The sequence below is a fragment of the Amblyraja radiata genome, chromosome 7 (assembly GCF_010909765.2).
Source record: "Amblyraja radiata isolate CabotCenter1 chromosome 7, sAmbRad1.1.pri, whole genome shotgun sequence".
Lineage (NCBI taxonomy): Eukaryota > Metazoa > Chordata > Chondrichthyes > Rajiformes > Rajidae > Amblyraja > Amblyraja radiata.
The window spans coordinates 82505130-82524975 of NC_045962.1; the positions used below are offsets into that span (position 1 = coordinate 82505130).

Sequence of the window (19846 nt, forward strand, 5' to 3'; positions counted from 1 at the left end):
CTATGTCATCCAGAATTATGCAGTCCGAGATCTATCTCCTTGTCCTGATCTCATGCCTGCTGACTGTTGACCTGCCTTGGTGTTTGTTTAGGTTTATTATTGTCACATGAACCGAGGCACAGCGAAAATGTTGATCTTGCATGCTATCCTAACAGATCAGGTACACTGACAAAAATACAATCAAATCAAACTCGAGTACAATAGACAGCGCAAAGGCGCAGTAGTGCAGCAGTAGAGTTGGTGCCTCTCAACGCCAGAGACCCGGGTTTAATCCTGACTACAGGTGCTGTCTGTACGGAGTTTGCACGTTCTCCCTGTGACTGCGTGGGTTTTCTCCGGGTGCTCCAATTTCCTCCCACGTTCTGACGACGTGCAGGCGTGTCGGTTAATTCCCTTCTGTAAATTGTCCCGCCTGTGTCGGATAGAACGAGTGTACGAGGTGTTCGCTGGTCAGAAGAGCCTGTTTCTATGCTCTATTTTAAAACTAAACTAAACTAAAGGGGAAGATCGGAGTTCAGAGTAAAGGTCTCGCTTTTTAAAATGTCATTTGTTTTCTAATTCTAATTTTCTGCAGTTCAGATAATAATAATGGATGGGATTTATATAGCGCCTTTCTAATACTCAAGGTATAAGATGTTGGTGCCTCACCTAGTCCAGCCCTCGGCAGCCCTGGGCCTTTGAATTCTTTATCTAAATATCTGCCACCCTTTCCTTCATTAAGACATTCATTAAAACAACCCTGACACAGCTTTTGGTTATCAGCTTATGAGTTGGTTTGATTAAACCTTTAGGCAGTTTGTTTAATTTTATTATGAAACACAGTACAAATAGAAGTTTTGCCATTGCTCCATGATTTGGTATAATTGAATTCCATCTTTATGCAATAATGATTGCCAAAAGTTTTAGCAAGTGGTGGCCCAGCAGTAGAGCTGCTACCTTACAGCGCCAGAGACCCGGGTTCGATCCAGACCACGGGTGCTGTCTGTATTGAGTTTGTGCGTTCTCCCCGTGACCTGTGTGGGGTTTCTCCTGGTAGCTCCGGTTTCCACCCACACTCCAAAGGCGTACAGGTTTGTAGGTTAATTGGCTTGGTATATAGGTAAAAAATTGGCCCTAGTGTGTAGGATATTGTTAGTGTGCGGGGATCGCTGGTTGGCACGGATTTGGTGGGCCGAAGGGCCTGTTACTGTGCTGTATCTCTAAACTAAACTAAAAGTGTAAGAGTTTGTGTTAGCATGTCAAATAACTTTAATAATGCCCCTGTCCCACTTCGGAAACCTGAACGGAAACTTCTGGAGACTTTGCGCCCCACCCAAGGTTTCCGTGCGGTTCCCGGAGGTTTTTGTCAGTCTCCCTACCTGCTTCCACTACCTGCAACCACCTGCAACCTCCGGGAACTGCACGGAAACCTTGGGCGGGGCGCAAAGTCTCCAGAGGTTTCCGTTCAGGTTTCCGAAGTGGGACAGGGGCATAAGTGTCTACTTGGAGAAGTCCATATTTGTACACTGGTTTCTGTTCTTTTTCAGCAGTTTTCTCCAAAGAGAACCCAAGTGTGTTTTCTCTAAAGTCTTTTACTTTTCTTTTTTAACAATGCAGAGCACATTTTAACCTTCCTCTTTCTGAACATTAAGTATTCTACTATTATTGCACAGATAAAATCTGAGCGCTGTCATTTAATAACCTTCTGCTCCAGTGACTATAGAACATTAATTTGCGGGGTTTTTTCGATGGGGTGAATTGAAGATGTGCAGCGGGCTATTATATGTCAGAAAATAAATGATAATTTAACAATGTGAAAGATTCCACACCATGGTGGACTGGGTTTTGTTTTCGAGAAGCAAGGCTAAATGTATGTATGTTGAAACAATATTTCAATCAGTGAGTGTCAGTCTTTGGAACAATTCCTGTGGAGATTATGGAATCTGTTTAATCTTATAACATATAGAACATACAGAAGAGGAATAGGACGTTTGGCCCACAATGTCTATGCCTAACAAGACTAAAGGGCCTGTCCCACCAGCATGCGATTGCATGCGTCTAGCGCGACCAAACGGAAGCGGAGTTCGCGCTGAGTTCGCGCTAGGTTCGCGCTGAGTTCGCGCTAGGTTCGCGGTATGTACGCGCTATGTACGCGCAAAGTTCGCGCGTTACGTAATTTACGTCAAACTCATCAATCAGCTGGGCAGGAGGCGGGCCGACTGAATTTGGACGTCACCGGGCGGTGACGTCATCGTGCAGCGGCGCGCCGGGCGGTGACGTAATCGCGCAACGCCACGCGCTAGCGTACGCCGTCAAGATGCTGCGTACGAAGTGCAAGATTTTTGGAGCCCCGCGCTATGTCGGGACCAGCCCCGCACAACTCCATACACCTCCGCCGATCAAAGTGGGACCGGCCCCGCGAAGCCGTCCGCCTCAAGCGACCACGCATGGTCGCGCTAGACGCATGCAATCGCATGCTGGTGGGACAGGCCCTTAATTCTTATCTGCTGGCATATGATGCATATCCTTCCATTCTCTGTATATGTGTGTGCCTATCCATAAGTTTCTAGAAAGCCACTATCATATCTGCCACAACCATCATCCTGGGCATAGTATTCCAGGCACTCACCACCCTCTGGGTAAAAAAAAACTTGCTCCGCACAATTTTTTAACTTTGCTCCTCCCAAGGCTGGTATCACGGTCCCTCAACGGCCGTTCCGTTACCGTTGGACTCCTCGCAGGAGCCGTGACCTCCGTTGGTCCAGCCAAATTGGATTATCCAGAAAGGCTCTGGAACCAACGATGTTGGAAGTTCGATGGTGGACCACTAGTGTGAACGGGTGATCAATAGTTAGCGTGGTCTTGGAGGACCGAATGGCCTGTGTCCATGCTGTGTCTTTCAATCAATCAGTGTGTAAAGTATCTGGGAAAACAAGGATAAGGCTTTTTTTTTCTAAAACAATCATTATTTAAATATGTTTATGTTCTAGCTCCACAATTTGAGACCCATTGTGACTACATTCAGGCCACACTGCAAGAGTTTTTAGTCTGGCTTCACGGTGAAACCAATTCCTCACCCGGACCTTTCGGCCCTTTCCCTCGCTCTCAATATTGGGCGTACGCGGACTACAAGTACATCGCCGTGACGTTTGAGGACAACGCTGAGCTCTTTCAGGTACTGAAGTGAATAAAAATATCTTCATGGCTGAATCTGCTGATGCACGATTCTGAAAAAATCTATTCAAACCCAGTAAACTCGAAACAAAGCCTTTTTATGAATCAGAAATTAATCATGCTGGTCAAATCTCTGGATGAAACATCAATCTGATTTCCAGTCTTCAGCCTTTGCTCCCTGCAACATCCCAGTGCATTATTTCAAAGAAAAGCATAAATATTCATACATCAACTAACATCATTAAAACACATCATTAACTTTGTTGCTGTTTGTAAGACCTTGCAGTGATTACATATCAAAAGCACGTTATTGCCTGTAAAACACTTCAGGTCATGGAGATGATAGAAAAAAAAAAGTATCTTACCCAAAAAATAAAAGAAAATCTGGTCCAATCTTTGAGATTCCTGTAGTTTTTAAAAGGGACGTTTTTTCTCGCTATGATGGATTATGTAATTAGTTTCTGTCCCGCTGGTTGAATTGCACAAGGTTAACATTTGGTACACTGGAAAATAATTCTGTCTGCCTTTGAAGTTTGAAGAAGAGTATTTGATTTGAAAACTAATTCTCTGCAGATGCTGCCCACCTCAGTTTTTCACCCATTTTCTGCTGCTTTACTTCAGACTTCCAGAATCTGCGGGGTTTTTTAATAGTGTTTCTGGTTTAATAGCGCCTGTGGATAATCCAAAACCAAATGCATTTAAAAAAAAATAATTAATTGAAACAGGCCCTTTTCAAGTTTAGTTTAGTTTAAAGATACAGCGCATAAACAGGCCCTTCAGCCCACCAAGTCTGCACCGACCAGCGACCACCGCACACCAACATGACCCTAAATACACTAGGGACAATTTACATTTATGCCAAGCCAATTAACCTACAAACCTGTACGTCTTTGGAGTGTGGGTGGAAACCAAAGATCTCGGAGAAAACCCACGCAGTCACGGGGAGAACGTACAAACTCGTTACAGACAGCACCCGTGGTCAGCATCGAACCCCCGTCTCTGGTGCTGTAAGGTAGCAACTCTTCCGCTGCGCCACCGTGCCTTTCGCCCCACCGAGTCTGCACCAACCATCGATCGCCGTTCACACTCGTTTTATGTTATCCCACTTTCTCAACTATTCCCAGCACACTAAGATGTGAAGGACTGGAGGGTTTGTTTCTTTGCTGTAGTCCTACGTCGATGCGTCAGGAGTAGTTTATATGCCAAGTAGGGCAAGGATGAATAGCGAAAGGACTGGATAGAGTGGAAGTAGAGAGGATGTTTCCTCTAGTGGGAGAGTCTAGGACCAGAGGTCGTAGCCTCAGAATAAAAGGACGTTTTTTCAGGAAAAGATGAGGAGGAATTTATTTAGTCATAAGATGGTGAATCTGTGGAATTCATTGCCACCGAAGGCTGTGGAGGTCATGTCAGTGGATATTTTGAAGGCAGAGATGGATAGATTCTTGATGGTGGATGTTTGTGTTAAAATTTTATTGTGTTTTTGTGTGTTCTTTCTCATTGTACCGCTGCTGACAAATTCATTTCACTTGCACTTTATGTGCAAAGTGACGAATAAAACTGATTGTTTAAGAGGGAACTGCAGATGCTGGAAAATCGAAGGTACACAAAAAAGCTGGAGAAACTCAGCGGGTGCAGCAGCATCTATGGAGCGAAGGAAATAGGCAACGTTTCGGCCCGAAACCCTTCTTCACTCTGAAGAAGGGTTTCGGCCCGAAACATTGCCTATTTCCTTCGCTCCATAGATGCTGCTGCACCCGCTGAGTTTCTCCAGCTTTTTTGAATAAAACTGATTGATTGATTGATTGATTAGTACGGGAGTCAGGGGTTATTGGGAGAAAGCAGGAGAATGGGGTTAGGAAGGAGAGATAGATCAGCCATGATTGAATAGCGGAGTAGACTTGTTGGGCCGAATGGCCTAATTCTGTTCCAATAACTTATGAACTGGATGGACTTCAACAACAATCCAATGGTTCATAATCACCGTTTAATTTCATTAAAATTCTCCAGCTAACAAGATGGGATTCAAACCCTTATTTCTCAATCATCCTAATCCAGAACGTGACTACGCTGCCACAGCACCCTGTGTAGACACAAGATGGTTTTACAGTAAGGAGGCAGAAAATGATTGTTTAAAATTAATTGGAAACGACATGCAGGAAAGTCGTAATATTTGTTATGAATTAACCTTCACAATCAGCGTTTCTGGGTTTTGAATAATGCAGCTTTTGACACATCAAGAAAATGCTTTGGCTTCATATGGTGTAGCCAGAAAACAGCAGCAAAGTTTCACCCCTCCAGGCTCTCTACAATTCTCCTTAGCCGGTCCCTCTGTGTTGAGGATGGCTTGCTTCAACTCTGTTATTTTGCGGATTTGGGGAGACTAATGAAGCCAACGAGGAAACCATGGACAAATAGTCCAATATAGCGCAGAAACAGGCCCCTCGGTTCACAAGTGCAGGGAGGAACTGTAGATATTGGTTTATACCGAAGATAGACACAAAATGCTGGCATAACTCAGTGGGACAGGCAGCATCTCTGGAGGGAAGGAATGGATGAGGTTTCGGGCCGAGACCCTTCTTCAGTCTGAAATCTTTCATTTCTTTGTTCTATATCTCTCTATATCACCGTCTATTTCTCCTGAGTCTCAGTCTGAAGAAGGGTCTCGACCCGAAACGTCACTCATCTATATTACTAAAAGTCTGGTCTTGACCACTTCCTGTTGTTCTGTATATTAATTTTAGAAAAAACGTTGCCACTTACGGCTGTGATTTTTGGCCATCTTTCTCAGAGTCCCCCTCCACTTCGCAGGACAAGAGGATTTTTCCCCATCGATGAAAAATAAAAGAGTTATTCGTGTTTCAAAAACTGTTGAGATTCTCTCTCCTGAAGGCCACACCCCTTCCAGAGGGACTATAAAACCCGGAAGTGTTGAGTGCCTCAGTCAGTCTCTGCAACATGGGGGAGCGAGAGGGTCACGTCTCTCAGTCTGAGCTGTGAATAACACTGAACACATGACTACTAAACTGTGAGTGGTTTTACTGACCTGTCAGTGCCCTTAATGTGGTTATGCTAAAGCTGTGTTGCCTTTGGTTTGGAAATGCTAAAGCTGTGTTGTCTTTGGTTTGGAAATGCTAAAGCTGTGTTGCCTTTGGTTTGGAAATGCTAAAGCTGTGTTGCCTAATTAAAGGATTATCTCTCCTGTCAATCGTGCCATGAAGGCCACGCCCCTTCTGGTGGGGGGGGGGGGGGGACTATAAAACCCAGAAGTGTCGGTGTGGCTCAGTCTCTGCAAGATGGAGGAGGGAGAGGTCACGACTCGCTGTCTTTAGTGGCCTTGCACCCTGCTTGAAATGGTATGAAACTGCACTTGAATTTGGTGGCCTTGCACCCTGCTTGAAATGGAATTTCAAGGAATAGCCGTGAGTCAACTGCCAGCCCATCAGCCAGGAGTGAGTAAGCTGCCAGCACAACAGACTTGAGTGACTAAGCCGCCAGCCCAAGAATCCATTCGGCCCACAATGTCCACACTAGCCCTCTGGAAACCAGTCCCTTCGGCCCACAACACCCATACTAGCGCTCCGGAAAGCCCCCCCGCTGGCCACCAATATTGGATTTGGTGGAGAGGTGGAATATTGCGTTGGGGGACCAGCCCTCCCGTGTGATGCTGGGACCCAACGGGTCCCACTTTGTCTAGTTACTTCTATTTCTTCATATTCCACTATTCCCTGCATGCCCTTGTGCCTGTCTAAAAGCCTTTTGAATGCCACAGAAGGGATAGCAGTGGTTGATGTGATGGGCTCAGGTGAGGTGCTCTTTCCACTGCTTGTGCATTGTTTCTCAGTGCTTCCATTGCCTGACCTTGAGCTTCTGCAGGCCATCTGTAATGCTTTAGTTTGGGTTGAATTAGAGATACAGTGCGGAAACAGGCCCTTTGGCCCACCGAGTCCGCGCCGACCAGCGATCCCGGCACACTAGCACTATCCAACACACTAAGGATATTTTTACAATTTAACCGAAGCCAATTAACTTGCAAACCTATACGTCTTTGGAATGTGCGACAAAACCGGTGCAGCCGGAGACAACCCACAGGGTCACTGGGAGAACACAGAAACTCCATACAGACAGCACCCGTAGTCAGGATCGAACCTGGGTCTCTGACGCTGTAAGGCAGCAACTCTCCCGCTGCGCCACTGTGCTCTTTCTCCATTTTGAGCATTCATGGCCCAGAGATTCTCAGGAATCAGTGGGAAAGTTGCCCTTCTTCAAGGAATCATTGAGCACACCTTTGAATCTTTTATTTCCTCTGGCTCACTCTCTCCTCTCACAACAGAGCTCATAATGGAGTGTCGATATGAGTATTATAGTGAGGGACTTGGCCAGCTCAACATAGCCGAACGAGTGTAAATGAGTTGACAAAGAGTCTCTGACTCAAAACGTTGACTGTTCTTCTTGCCTCATGCTGCCCTACATGCTGGGCATTGTCACCAGTTTCTGTTTTTATATTTTAAAATAAATGTAACCAAGGCCTCAAAGCTCTGAATGTTAGTCTGGGAAAGGACACGAAAAGTGTCTCATCTATCCTTCCATTGACTGAAATATTTTGTGAAGACTGTATAGGTGTTTTATTGCCCCCCCCCCCCCCCCCCCCCCCCCCCTCTCCTTCCCCAGTGCTCTAAGATGTTGAATAAACATTGGAAATAAAGGAATGGAAAAACTGGCATTTAAAAAAAATCATTTCTGACTTCTGTCTTGACGTAGCATATGGCGCAATGTGAAACTAAATGCCAGTCATGGCTAAAAAAACATCATTAACTTTGCGTGGCGCAGCGGTAGAGTTGCTGCCTTACAGAATAAAGGGGAGGTCATTTAAGACTGAGGTGAGAAAAAACTTTTTCACCCAGTGAGTTGTCAATTTATGGAATTCCCTCCCACAGAGGGCAGTGGAGGCCAAGTCACTGGATGGATTTAAGAGAGAGTTAGATAGAGCTCTAGGGGCTAATGGAATCAAGGGATATCTGTGTTAGCTGTGAGGAGGATGCTAGGAGACTGCAAGGTGACTTGGATAGGCTGGGTGAGTCGGCAAATGTTTGGCAGATGCAGTATAATGTGGATAAATGTGAGGTTATCCATTTTGGTGGCAAAAACAGGAAAGCAGACTATTATCTAAATGGTGGCCGACTAGGAAAAGGGGAGATGCAGCGAGACCTGGGTGTCATGGTACACCAGTCTTTGAAGGTGGGCATGCAGGTGCAGCAGGCAGTGAAGAAAGCGAATGGTATGTTAGCTTTCATAGCAAAAGGATTTGAGTACAGGAGCAGGGAGGTTCTACTGCAGTTGTACAGGGTCTTGGTGAGACCACACCTGGAGTATTGCGTACAGTTTTGGTCTCCAAATCTGAGGAAGGACATTATTGCCATAGAGGGAGTGCAGAGAAGGTTCACCAGACTGATTCCTGGGATGTCAGGACTGTCTTATGAAGAAAGACTGGATAGACTTGGTTTATACTCTCTAGAATTTAGGAGATTGAGAGGGGATCTTATAGAAACTTACAAAATTCTTAAGGGGTTGGACAGGCTAGATGCAGGAAGATTGCTCCCGATGTTGGGGAAGTCCAGGACAAGGGGTCACAGCTTAAGGATAAGGGGGAAATCCTTTAAAACCGAGATGAGAAGAACTTTTTTCACACAGAGAGTGGTGAATCTCTGGAACTCCCTGCCACAGAGGGTAGTCGAGGCCAGTTCATTGGCTATATTTAAGAGGGAGTTAGATGTGGCCCTTGTGGCTAAGGGGATCAGAGGGTATGGTGAGAAGGCAGGTACGGGATACTGAGTTGGATGATCAGCCATGATCATATTGAATGGCGGTGCAGGCTCGAAGGGCCGAATGGCCTACTCCTGCACCTAATTTCTATGTTTCTATGTTTCTATGATATGGTAAGAAGGCAGGCACGGGTTATTGATAGGGGACGATCAGCCATGATCACAATGAATGGCGGTGCTGGCTCGAAAGGCCGAATGGCCTCCTCCTGCACCTATTTTCTATGTTTCTATACAGCGCCAGAGTCCCATATTTGATCCTGACTAGGGTGCTGTCTGTATGGTGTTTGCATGTTCTCCCTGTGACCGCATGAGTTTTCTCCTAAGGTTCACAGGGAGAGCTGTGTGATGAACAGCCTTAGGGAGGAGAACGGCTTGGTAACATCCTTGCAGACGGACATGCTGAGGATCTGCAAATCGTTTTATACGGATTTGTATGACAGAAAGGCCACAGACAGCACCGACTCCCAGAACTTGCTTGCCTCTGTCACAGAGGTCTTGGAGGACAGCAAGCGGAAGAGTATGGACCAACCACTGACCCTAGAGGAGCTGACTGGCTCCATCTGTTCCTTTGACTCGAGTAAAACTCCTGGAAGCGATAGCTTACCGGCCGAGTTGTATTCAGCTCTGTGGGACTGGGACCGGACCTGCTGGAAGTGTACAATGACATGCTTGTAGTCGGCAGCATGTCACACTCTATGAGGTAGGGCAGCATCACCCTAATCTACAAGCAGAAGGGGGAGATGAATGACTTAAGGAATTGGAGACCCATCACATTGATGAACGTTGATTACAAGATCCTGATTAAGGCCATCGCCAACCGGGTCAAGTCTGCTCTGGGACGGGTGATCCACCCGGACCAAACCTGTGCTGTACCTGGCAGGAAAATCTAAGACAGCCTGGCGCTGCTGAGAGACACCATTGCCTACGTGCAGGACAGACGGGTGGATGCTTGCCAAGTCAGCATGGACAGGAGAAGGCCTTCGACAGGATATCGCACATGTACATGAGGGACGTGCTCTCCAAAATGGCCTTTGGGGAGGGAATCAGGAATTGGATCCAACTGCTCTACACCGATATCTGTAGTGCAGTCCAAATCAATGGGTGGGAATCAGACAGCTTCCCCTTCAGGTCTGGAGTCAGGCAGGGTTGCCCTCTCTCCCCTGTTTTGTTTCGTCTGTTGTATTGAACCTTTTGCCGAGTCCATCAGGAAGGACGCAAGGATAAGAGGAGTGACATTGCCAGGCAGTGGGGGCACACAGGTCAAAACCTCCCTGTACATGGACGATGTGGCTGTCTTCTGCTCAGATCCAGGGTCGGTCCGCAGATTGATTAACGTCTGCGACCAGTTTGATTCGGCCACGAGAGCCAGAGTGAACCGCAGGAAGAGCGAGGCCATGCTCTTTGGCAATTGGCCCGACCGATCTTCCGTCCCCTTCACCATCAAGCCTGACTTCTTGAAGGTGCTGGGGATCTGGTTCAGGGGTGGGGGGGGGGGCCAAGGTTGGGAAGAAACTGGAGCTGTGTAAGCAGCGCTTCCTCTCCGGGTGTTCCGGTTTCTCTTCACAATCCAAAGACATGCCGGTTGTAAGCTAGACAAAAGTGCTGGAGAAACTCAGCGGGTGCAGCAGCATCTATGGAGCGAAGGAAATAGGCAACGTTTTAAAAAACGTTGCCTATTTCCTTCGATCCATAGATGCTGCTGCACCCACTGAGTTTCTCCAGCATTTTTGTCTACCTTCGATTTTCCAGCATCTGCAGTTCCTTCTTAAACACAACCGGAAGCTAATTGGCTTCTGTAAATTTGTCCCTTTTTTTCGGAGAGAACTAACGTACGCTGGTCGGCGCGGACTCAGTGGGACTAAGGGCCTGTTTACATGCTGTATCTGCAAAGCTAAAACTAAACTGTGTGTCTTTCAAATGTAGAATGCTGAAAAGCCCTGTTGGGAAGGATCAGCTTTAATTGGTCTTTCAGATTGTTGATCGTAGCCTTTCCCAGCTGTTTATATTTGTCTTGCAACTGGTTGTTGCTCAATCTGCCACTTGGGAGCCAAACCGCACTTATCCAGCTTAAGAACACCTTCACGGGCGGGCGAAATAAGACATTGTGTCATGTTGCATTGCAGCAGTGTCCTTGGCAACTTGTCATCAATCACATTGTAAATGTGCTTTTAAACAACAAACAGCAAGCAGCGCATCTGCAGTAGCATTAGTGAATACTAACAAGCATAGAGCCCAGCTGTAAACATAGAACATAGTCTGAAGAAAGGTGTCGACCCAAAACGTCACCTATTGCCCCTGTCCCACTTAGGAAACCTGAACGGAAACCTCTGGAGACTTTGTGCCCCACCCAAGGTTTCCGTGCGGTTCCCGGAGGTTGCAGGTGGTTGCCGGAGGTTGCAGGTAGTGGAAGCAGGTAGGGAGACTGACAAAAACCTCCGGGAACCACACGAAACCTTGGGTGGGGCGCAAAGTCTCCAGAGGTTTCCGTTCAGGTTTCCTAAGTGGGACAGGGGCATATCCCTTTTCTCCAGAGATGCTGAGTTACTCCAGCTTTTTGTGTCTGTCTTCTAGAACATTACAGCACAAGAACAGGCTCTTCGGCCCACATCTTCTGTGCGATCATGATGACAATTTAAACTGCACAGTTGCCTACACATAGTCAATGTCCCTTTTTTCCTGCCCGTTCATGTATCTGTCTAAATCCCTCTTAAATGTTGTTATCGCATCTGCTTCCACCACATCCACCTGGCAGTGAGTTCCAGGCACCTATCAGTCTTTCTGTAAAATATTTTTAAAATCTTGCCTCACTAATCTACTTTGAACGTTTCGCCCTCTCACATTAAAAGTTCCCCTTTGTCATATAGCATGGAAACAAGTCATTCGGCCCAACCTGCCCGCACCGACCAACATTCCCAGCTACACTAGTCCCACCTACTTGCGTTAGGCCCACCTGCTTGCGATAGGCCCATATCCCTCTAAACCTGTCCTATCCACGTACCAATCCAGAATAGGTATGTGAGAAAACCCACGTGGTCACAGGGAGAACGTGCAAACTCCATACAAACAGCACATGTAGTCAGAATCGAGCCTGGCTCCACTGTACCACGTCCAGGTGCTTGTCCGATGGGTCGCTGGTTGTTGGTAGCTTGCCGTAGCTTGACGTCGATTAGGTGGTAGGTTGTTGTAGACATTGTCGTAGACATCGTCGTAAGGGTATCCAGTTGCCAGAAAAGTCGCCTAAGTGGGACAGGCCCATTAGAGGCTGAACGGGTCTAGCAGTATGTGTGGAGGGAATGGATTGCTGACTTTTTGTTTCTTGACCTTCGGTCTGCTATAAGCACACAATGTGGAATATGAGGAGATGTAGCTCTCATTGATGCAGAAGGATAAGGAGGGGCTTCATTGAGACCTACTGAATAATGAAAGGCATAGGTAGAGTGGAGAGAATGTTTCCAGTCGTGGGAGAGTCCAGGACCATAGGGCACAACCTCAGAATAAGAGGACGTACCTTTAGAATGGAGATGAGGAGGAATTTCTTTAGCCAGAGGGTGGTGAATCTGTTGAATTCATGGCCGCATACTGCGGTGGAGGCCAAGTTGTTGGATGTTTTTAAAGCGGAGATTGATAAGTTCTTGATTAGTAATGACATCAAAGGTTACAGGGAGAAAGAATGGGGTTGAGATGGGAAAAATAGATCAGCCATGATCGAATGGCGGAGTACATAGATGGGCCGAATGGGCAAATTCTGCCCATATATCTCATGGTCTTTGTGAACCAGTTCAATGTTTAGGATAGGTTTCTTATTACCTCGATGGGAATTGAAGTCCCGACCTTGAGATCATTAGTTGGACTATGAGAATAAACCAACAAACACAGCTGGATTTAAATGACTTTTATATTGTAGCCGTTTCATTCTGGATCAGTGCTCAGTCCAGATGCTCTGGAGAGTTTCATTAGAGACACTGATATTTTTTGATAGATTATTTCACCAGAGCTTTAAATTCTGTTTTCTTGGACGTGTTTCTGGTACATTTAGTCCTACATGCCATTTGGAAAAAAAAAAATCTCCACAAAAATTGCGATCAAACTTGTGATCAAGCTTTTCATTACTGATTGTCCACTCTGTGATTAACACATCACTTTAACCGATTCTCTATTATTGCAGTTTAAGTCATTGCAAGTTATAAAGTTCCAGCAGTAAGCTTAGACGTGCAGTTTTTGCAGATCATGTATTTGCAGTAATAGTGTTCTACAGCAGAATTATTGCTCCCATTACATTGAGTAAATGTCTTCCAAATTGCAGGAAGATTTTTTTTAAATATCAAAATGCAGTCTACTATCAAATGATGTTCAGCAGATGCAGAATTAAATTGCTGAATCCATACCAGGACAATATAGCTTATGCAAACAATATTACCAGCTTTCTCTTCCATTTTAATTGGAAACCACAAACAAAAGGGTGATAAGTGCTGGATCAGTATCACTTTCCCCCGTGCATTCTTCGGTTTATAGAACCACACATTTCTTTTTCTTCCCCTCTTCCTACAGATACTGGCATGAGAAGCGATAAAGGAAAACAGTAGCGTTGAGACTTGTTTTTTGTTTTTTTTTTAGTTTTAGAGATACAGCAGGGAAACAGGCCCTTCGGCATCCCTTGCCGACCGACTTTCACCGAAACCTACACACACTGGGGACAATTTACTATTTTACCAAGCCAATTGACCTACAAACCTTTGTACGTGTTTAGAGTGTAGCAGGAAAACGGAGCACCCGGTTTCCTGTCACGGGGAGAACATGCAAACTCCACTCAGACAGCATCCGTAGTCAGGATTGAACATGGGTCTCTTGCGCTGTAGGGGCTGCGTCACCTTGGCACCCTTGGTGTTCCGGCTACAATTCATAGGGTGGGCTTGAATTTGTCTTGAATTTGTGTGTGGTTTTGTAATAATACAGTACAGAAGATAGCTGCTCAGACCTTGATTGACGTGCAAGCTTTTTCCAAGAAATGTCCAGTTTGTCCCAGTCACCTTTCCCTATACACTCCGAAGAAGGATGAGGGGGGGGAATCTGATTGAAACTTACCGAACAGTGAAAGGCCTGGATAGAATGGACGTGAGGAGGATGGTTCCACTAGAGGGAGAGTCTAGGACCAGAGATCATCACCTCAGAAGAAAAGGATGTCTGTTTAGAAAGGAGATGAGGAGGAATTTCTTTAGTCAGAGTGTGGTGAATCTGTGGAATTCATTGCCACAGCCAGCTGTGGAGGAGGCCAAGTCAACGGATATTATTAAGGTGGAGATTGACAGATTCTTGATTGGTATGGGTGTCAGGGGTTATGGGGAGAAGGCAGGAGAATGAGCTTGACAGGGGAAGATAGATCAGTCATGATTGAATGATGGAGTAGACTCGATGGGCCGAATGGCCTAATTCTGCTCCGAGTACTTATGAACTTATGAAGTTCTATTGTTCAAGTATATATCCTATTCCCTTTTGGAAGTTACCATCATATCTGCATCCAGCATCAATGTAAACTATTCCAGCTTATCATAGCTCAATACATTGAAATAATGCCTCCACTGCCTTAAGTTTGTAGCCTCCTGAACCTTTATGCATCAGCGGCAGTGTTTAAGCACCAGTGGTTTTGTAATAATTACAGTATAGAAGATGGCAGTTCAACCCTTGTTGGCTGTGCGAGATTTTTCCAAGGTCTGTCCAGTTTGTCCCAGTCACCCTTGCCTATCCACTATGAAGAAAGATGAGGGGGAACCTCATTGAAACTTATTGATAGTGAAAGGCCTGGATAGAGTCGATGTGGAGAGGAAGTTTCCACTGGTCTAAGACCATTGCAGAGCACTGTGTGGCCATTGCTTCAACATGGGTGGTCTGGGACCAGAGGCCTCCTGAACCTCTACGCACCCCAAGCAGCAGTGACAGATGAAGTGTCACAAAATGGTATCTTGCTGCCGATATTTTGCAAAGGTGTTTGGATTCAGAACTGTGGAAGAAATTGCTAGAAAGAACTGCAGATGCTGGTTTAAATCGAAGGTAGACACAAAATGCTGGAGTAACTCAGCGGGTGAGGCAGCATCTCCGGAGAGAAGGAATGGGTGAAGTTTCGGGTCTGAAGAAGTGTCTTGACCCGAAACGGCGCCCATTCCTTCTCCCCAGAAATGCTGCCTCACCCCCTGAGTTACTCCAGCATTTTGTGTCTACCTTCAGAACTGTGATGTGGTTTGTGCAAGGAAAGAGTTAAACAAAATGTCAGGAGAGATATAAACATTCAGAACCTGGTACAAGCTAACAATATTAGTGAGAAGTAACCAACACATGATCTAATCTTCTGGCAGCCTTTGCCTTATGATCATTACTAAATGACATCAGAATGATTGGACCCAGCAAATTGGTTTGCGTAATATCCCTTAAGACCCGATTGTTAATAACCAAACAAAATACCAACTTCTGATTTAAGTTTGTTGTGGAGGAAAGAAGATGCAGGGCTGCATCATCGGCATTTAAATTATTGTTTGAGGAGCAGGCGGGGGGAGGGGGGAATGCAGGCAGGGAGAGCAGCAGAAAGTCAGGTTGAGTTGTGGAATGTGCCCTTGGAGACTGGGTGGTGCGATAGTTCGTTCGTTCAATCTTTTCAGTGTACTTGGGCTCCAGTCCAGACAGGCTGATTTAATGAACACATCCTCCATCCAGCTGTGGGAGTCTGATGTGTACGAAAGCAGGATCAGCTGAGCCACAGCGGAGAAATGAAGAAGCTAATGAACGGGAGGGGGAAGTAGATGATCAGTCGTTTTGGAGGGGGGGGGGGGGCTTCCGAAAAGAACAGCTTGTACGTTTCTCATGGTTTGCATGATCTCAGCACATCCCGGGGTACTTTACAGCCACTGAAGTATGTTTGAAGTATCGATGTTGTAATGGCGGAAACACAGCAGACGGCAAGGTCTCTCATACAGCTGGGTAATAATGAGCCACATCTTTGTGTTCAGTTTTACTTGAAGGAAGTTACGATCTAGAATTCTGGGGTAACACCCCAGTAAGACCCTCATGCCCCTGTCCCACTTAGGCAAATTTTTAGGCGACTGCAGGCGACTAGGCTGTCGGCACATAGTTGCCGGGGTGTCGCATATATGGTCTCCTCAGTCGCCCAAAGAGTCGTACTTTTTTTCTGGTTTTTGAAATGTTCAAAACCTTTCGGTGACAGTCGGCGCCCGTGGGTTTGACGCCAACGGTCGTAGCCTGTCATAGGTGTTGTCGCCAGGACGACGTAGGTTGTTGCCGTTGCTGACTTCGCTGAATTCCATTGGCGACTACCTACGTCAACCGGCGACAGGTACCGGCGACTGAATTGTCTTACCTTGCCGTAGCTTGTCGCGGGTGGACGTAGGCTGTCGTAGGTGTGGTCGTTGGTGGACGTCCTAATGGGTCGCCGGTTGTCGGTAGCTTGCCATAGCTTGACGTCGACTAGGAGGTAGGTTGTTGTAGACAATGTCGTGGGGGGTCCAGTTGCCGGTTTTTTCGGCGACCTGCTATGACTATGACTGGTCACCGGCAGTCGCCGAAAAAAATCGCCTAAGTGGGACAGGCCCATCAGATGTTTCAGACCCACCTGAGAGTCTAGATGGGTGACTCGTGCCCAAAAAGAATCATCCAAATCATCTGGAGGACAAATAAATGAAGATGACACTGGTATGTGCAGGAAGGAACTGCAGATGCTGTTCCTTCAGACTGCAGACCACACCTACGACACCGAAGATGGGTACAAAATGCTGGAGTAACTCAGCGGGTCAGGCAGCATCTCTAGAGAGAAGGAATGGTTGACGTTTCGGGTCGAGATCCTTCTTCAGACATCAACAGCATACACTGGAATGCTGCTTGGCAAGCAGGATACCAGGACCAGAGTTGTCTAGTGGAATCAGCCCTAACAGTGTTTGTTATTGCATCACATGGAGGGATAAGCTATTGACACCGTGGTTGGCAGAGTGGGTACGCCAGTAGCTGGGGTCTGGCATCACCCGCTCCTTACGTCAACAGGCTGCTCACATCCGATGGTCACTATCAACTGTGAAGGAAGGAACTGCAGATGCTGGTTTATAGTAAAGAGTAGGAGTTAACGGGTCCTTTTCAGAATGACAGGCAGTGACTAGTGGAGTACCGCAAGGCTCAGTGCTGGGACCCCAGCTTTTTACAATATATATTAATGATTTGGACGAGGGAATTGAATGCAACATCTCCAAGTTTGCGGATGACACTAAGCTGGGGGGCAGTGTTAGCTGTGAGGAGGATGCTAGGAGGCTGCAAGATGACTTGGATAGGCTGGGTGAGTGGGCAAATGTATGGCAGATGCAGTATAATGTGGATAAATGTGAGGTTATCCACTTTGGTGGCAAAAACAGGAAAGTAGACTATTACCTGAATGGTGGCCGATTAGGAAAAGGGGAGATGCAACGAGACCTGGGTGTCATGGTACACCAGTCATTGAAAGTAGGCATGCAGGTACAGCAGGCAGTGAAGAAAGCGAATGGTATGTTAGCATTCATAGCAAAAGGATTTGAGTATAGAACAGGGAGGTTCTACGGCAGTTGTACAGGGTCTTGGTGAGACCACACCTGGAGTATTGCGTACAGTTTTGGTCGCTAGAATTTAGAAGATTGAGGGAGGATCTTATAGAATCTTACAAAATTCTTAAGGGGTTGGACAGGCTAGATGCAGGAAGATTGTTCCCGATGTTGGGGAAGTCCAGAACAAGGGGTCACAGTTTAAGGATAAAGGGGAAATCTTTTAGGACTGAGATGAGAAAAACATTTTTTACACAAAGAGTGGTGAATCTCTGTAATTCTCTGCTACAGAATGGAGTTGAGGCCAGTTCATTGGCTATATTTAAGAGGGAGTTAGATGTGGCCCTTGTGGCTAAAAGGATCAGGGGGTATGGAGAGAAAGCAGGTACAGGATACTGAGTTGAATGATCAGCCATGATCATATTGAATGGCGGTGCAGGCTCAAAGGGCCGAATGGCCTACTCCTGCACCTATTTTGTATGTTTCTATACCACAGACAGACACAAAGTGCTGGAGTAACTCAACGGGTCTGGAGAAAAAGGATGGGTGAACATTGTTCAGGTCCCGACCCTAAACGTCACCCATCCTTTTTCTCCAGAGCCACTGAATTACTCCAGCACTCTGTGTCTATCTTCAGTCACTATCAACTGTTGGAAATTATGGTAACTGCTTGTCCCCCTCGCTTCATCTGGCTGCACATTCTTCAGAGACTTTTCTTTGATGATGAGCTTAAATCCGGCCTAACTCTTGAATTATTAAATATAATTGAATCGTGCAGCACTTCAAGCCGCCTTGCCAATGCTGAGAAAATATGGAGTTCCATATAAAATAACTAACCATTTACTCCATATGTAATTGACTTCCCAAAGTGCATTACCTCACGCTTGTCTGGATTAAATTCCATCTGCCACCACTCTGCCCAACTTTCCAACTGAACTACGTCCCGCGATACTTACCATAGAGAAATCATTGAGATGGAGAGAGCTGTGCAGCCAAATGCAGGACAATTGCTTCCAATATCCCCAACTGGAAATGAGAGAGTGCATCGGAAGGAACTGCAGATGCTGGTTTAAATCGAGGATAGACACAAAATGCCGGAGTCATCCAGCAGGTCAGGCAGCATCTCTGGAGAAAAGGAATAGGTGACGTTTCGGGTTGAGATGAAGAAAGGTCTCGATCCGAAACGTCACCTATTCCTTTTCTCCAGGAAATGAGAGAGATTAAATGAAGAGGCAGGGAATGCAGGAGGGTGCAGGCAGATGTGCAGTTTAAATTGGCAGCAGGGTCAGCACAAGACATCGTGGGCCAAAGGGCCTGTCCCTGTATTGTGTTGTCCTGCTTTCCATGGGATGTGGGGCATCTATCAACACATGGGACAGGCTCTGTCACACCCCAGCAATGGCCTTCATCACAGTGCTGACAGACAGCCTGCCCACCACTCTCTGGCTTTCTGCCCATGCTGGGTCATGGGTGACTCTCTGGGAGAGATAACGAAGGTCAGGGATCGGTGCCAGGTTCCAATTGCGAGTCCAAGTCTTTAGTTTATTGTCACGTGTACCGAGGTATAGTGAAAAACATTTGGTGCATGCTAACCAGCCAATAGACAGACAATACTTGAGTACAAGCGAGCCATTCACTGTGTACAGATGCATGATGAAGGGATTAACGTTCAGTGCAAGATAAAGCCAGAAAAGATCAATCAAAGATAGACCTAGGGACTCCGAAGAGTTCAGGACTGCTCGCTCTTTGTGGTAGGATGATAACAGCTGGGAAGAAACTGCCCCTGTATCTGGAGGTGTGTGTTTTCACACTTCTGTACCTTTTGCCCGATGGGAGAGGGGAGAAGAGGGAGTGGTCAGGGTGCGTCTTGTCCTTGATTATACTGTTGGCCTTGCCGAGGCAGGCTGAGGTATAAATGTGCCAGGTTTCCAGAACCCAGGTTCCTGGAGCGGCAGCACACGGTAGTGTTTCCTGCCAGATTCCCAACATAGCAATGTGCATTGTACAGTTTGAGTAATATCTTTTTTATATAAGTGCAAGGAGATTGCATACCAATAATAAACCATTGCTCTGAGGCCAGTCATCGGAGGTACAGGTGGAACTGTCTATGTTGTTACAAGGAGCAGCATGGTGACACGGTGAGGAGAATTGCTGCCTCACAGAGCTCGAACCTGACCTCGGGTGCTGTCTGTGTGGAGTTTGCACGTTCTCTCTGTGACCCTGTGGGTTTTCATTGGGTGCTCCGGTTTCTACCCATATCCCAAATACGTGCAGGTTTGTTGGTTAATTGGCTTCTGTAAATTGTCCTGA

At 46.4% G+C, this 19846-nt stretch overlaps 1 protein-coding gene across 2 annotated transcripts in view; it reads left to right on the forward strand.

Moving 5' to 3' along the window:
* Positions 1 to 19846, forward strand: part of hspbap1 (HSPB1 associated protein 1) — a 136983-nt gene that overhangs the window by 58132 nt on the left and 59005 nt on the right. For both annotated transcript variants that reach the window (XM_033024859.1, XM_033024860.1), the window contains exon 3: positions 2970 to 3154. In XM_033024859.1, coding sequence (XP_032880750.1) covers positions 2970 to 3154 — 185 coding nt within the window. The remainder of the gene's footprint in view (positions 1 to 2969; positions 3155 to 19846) is intronic.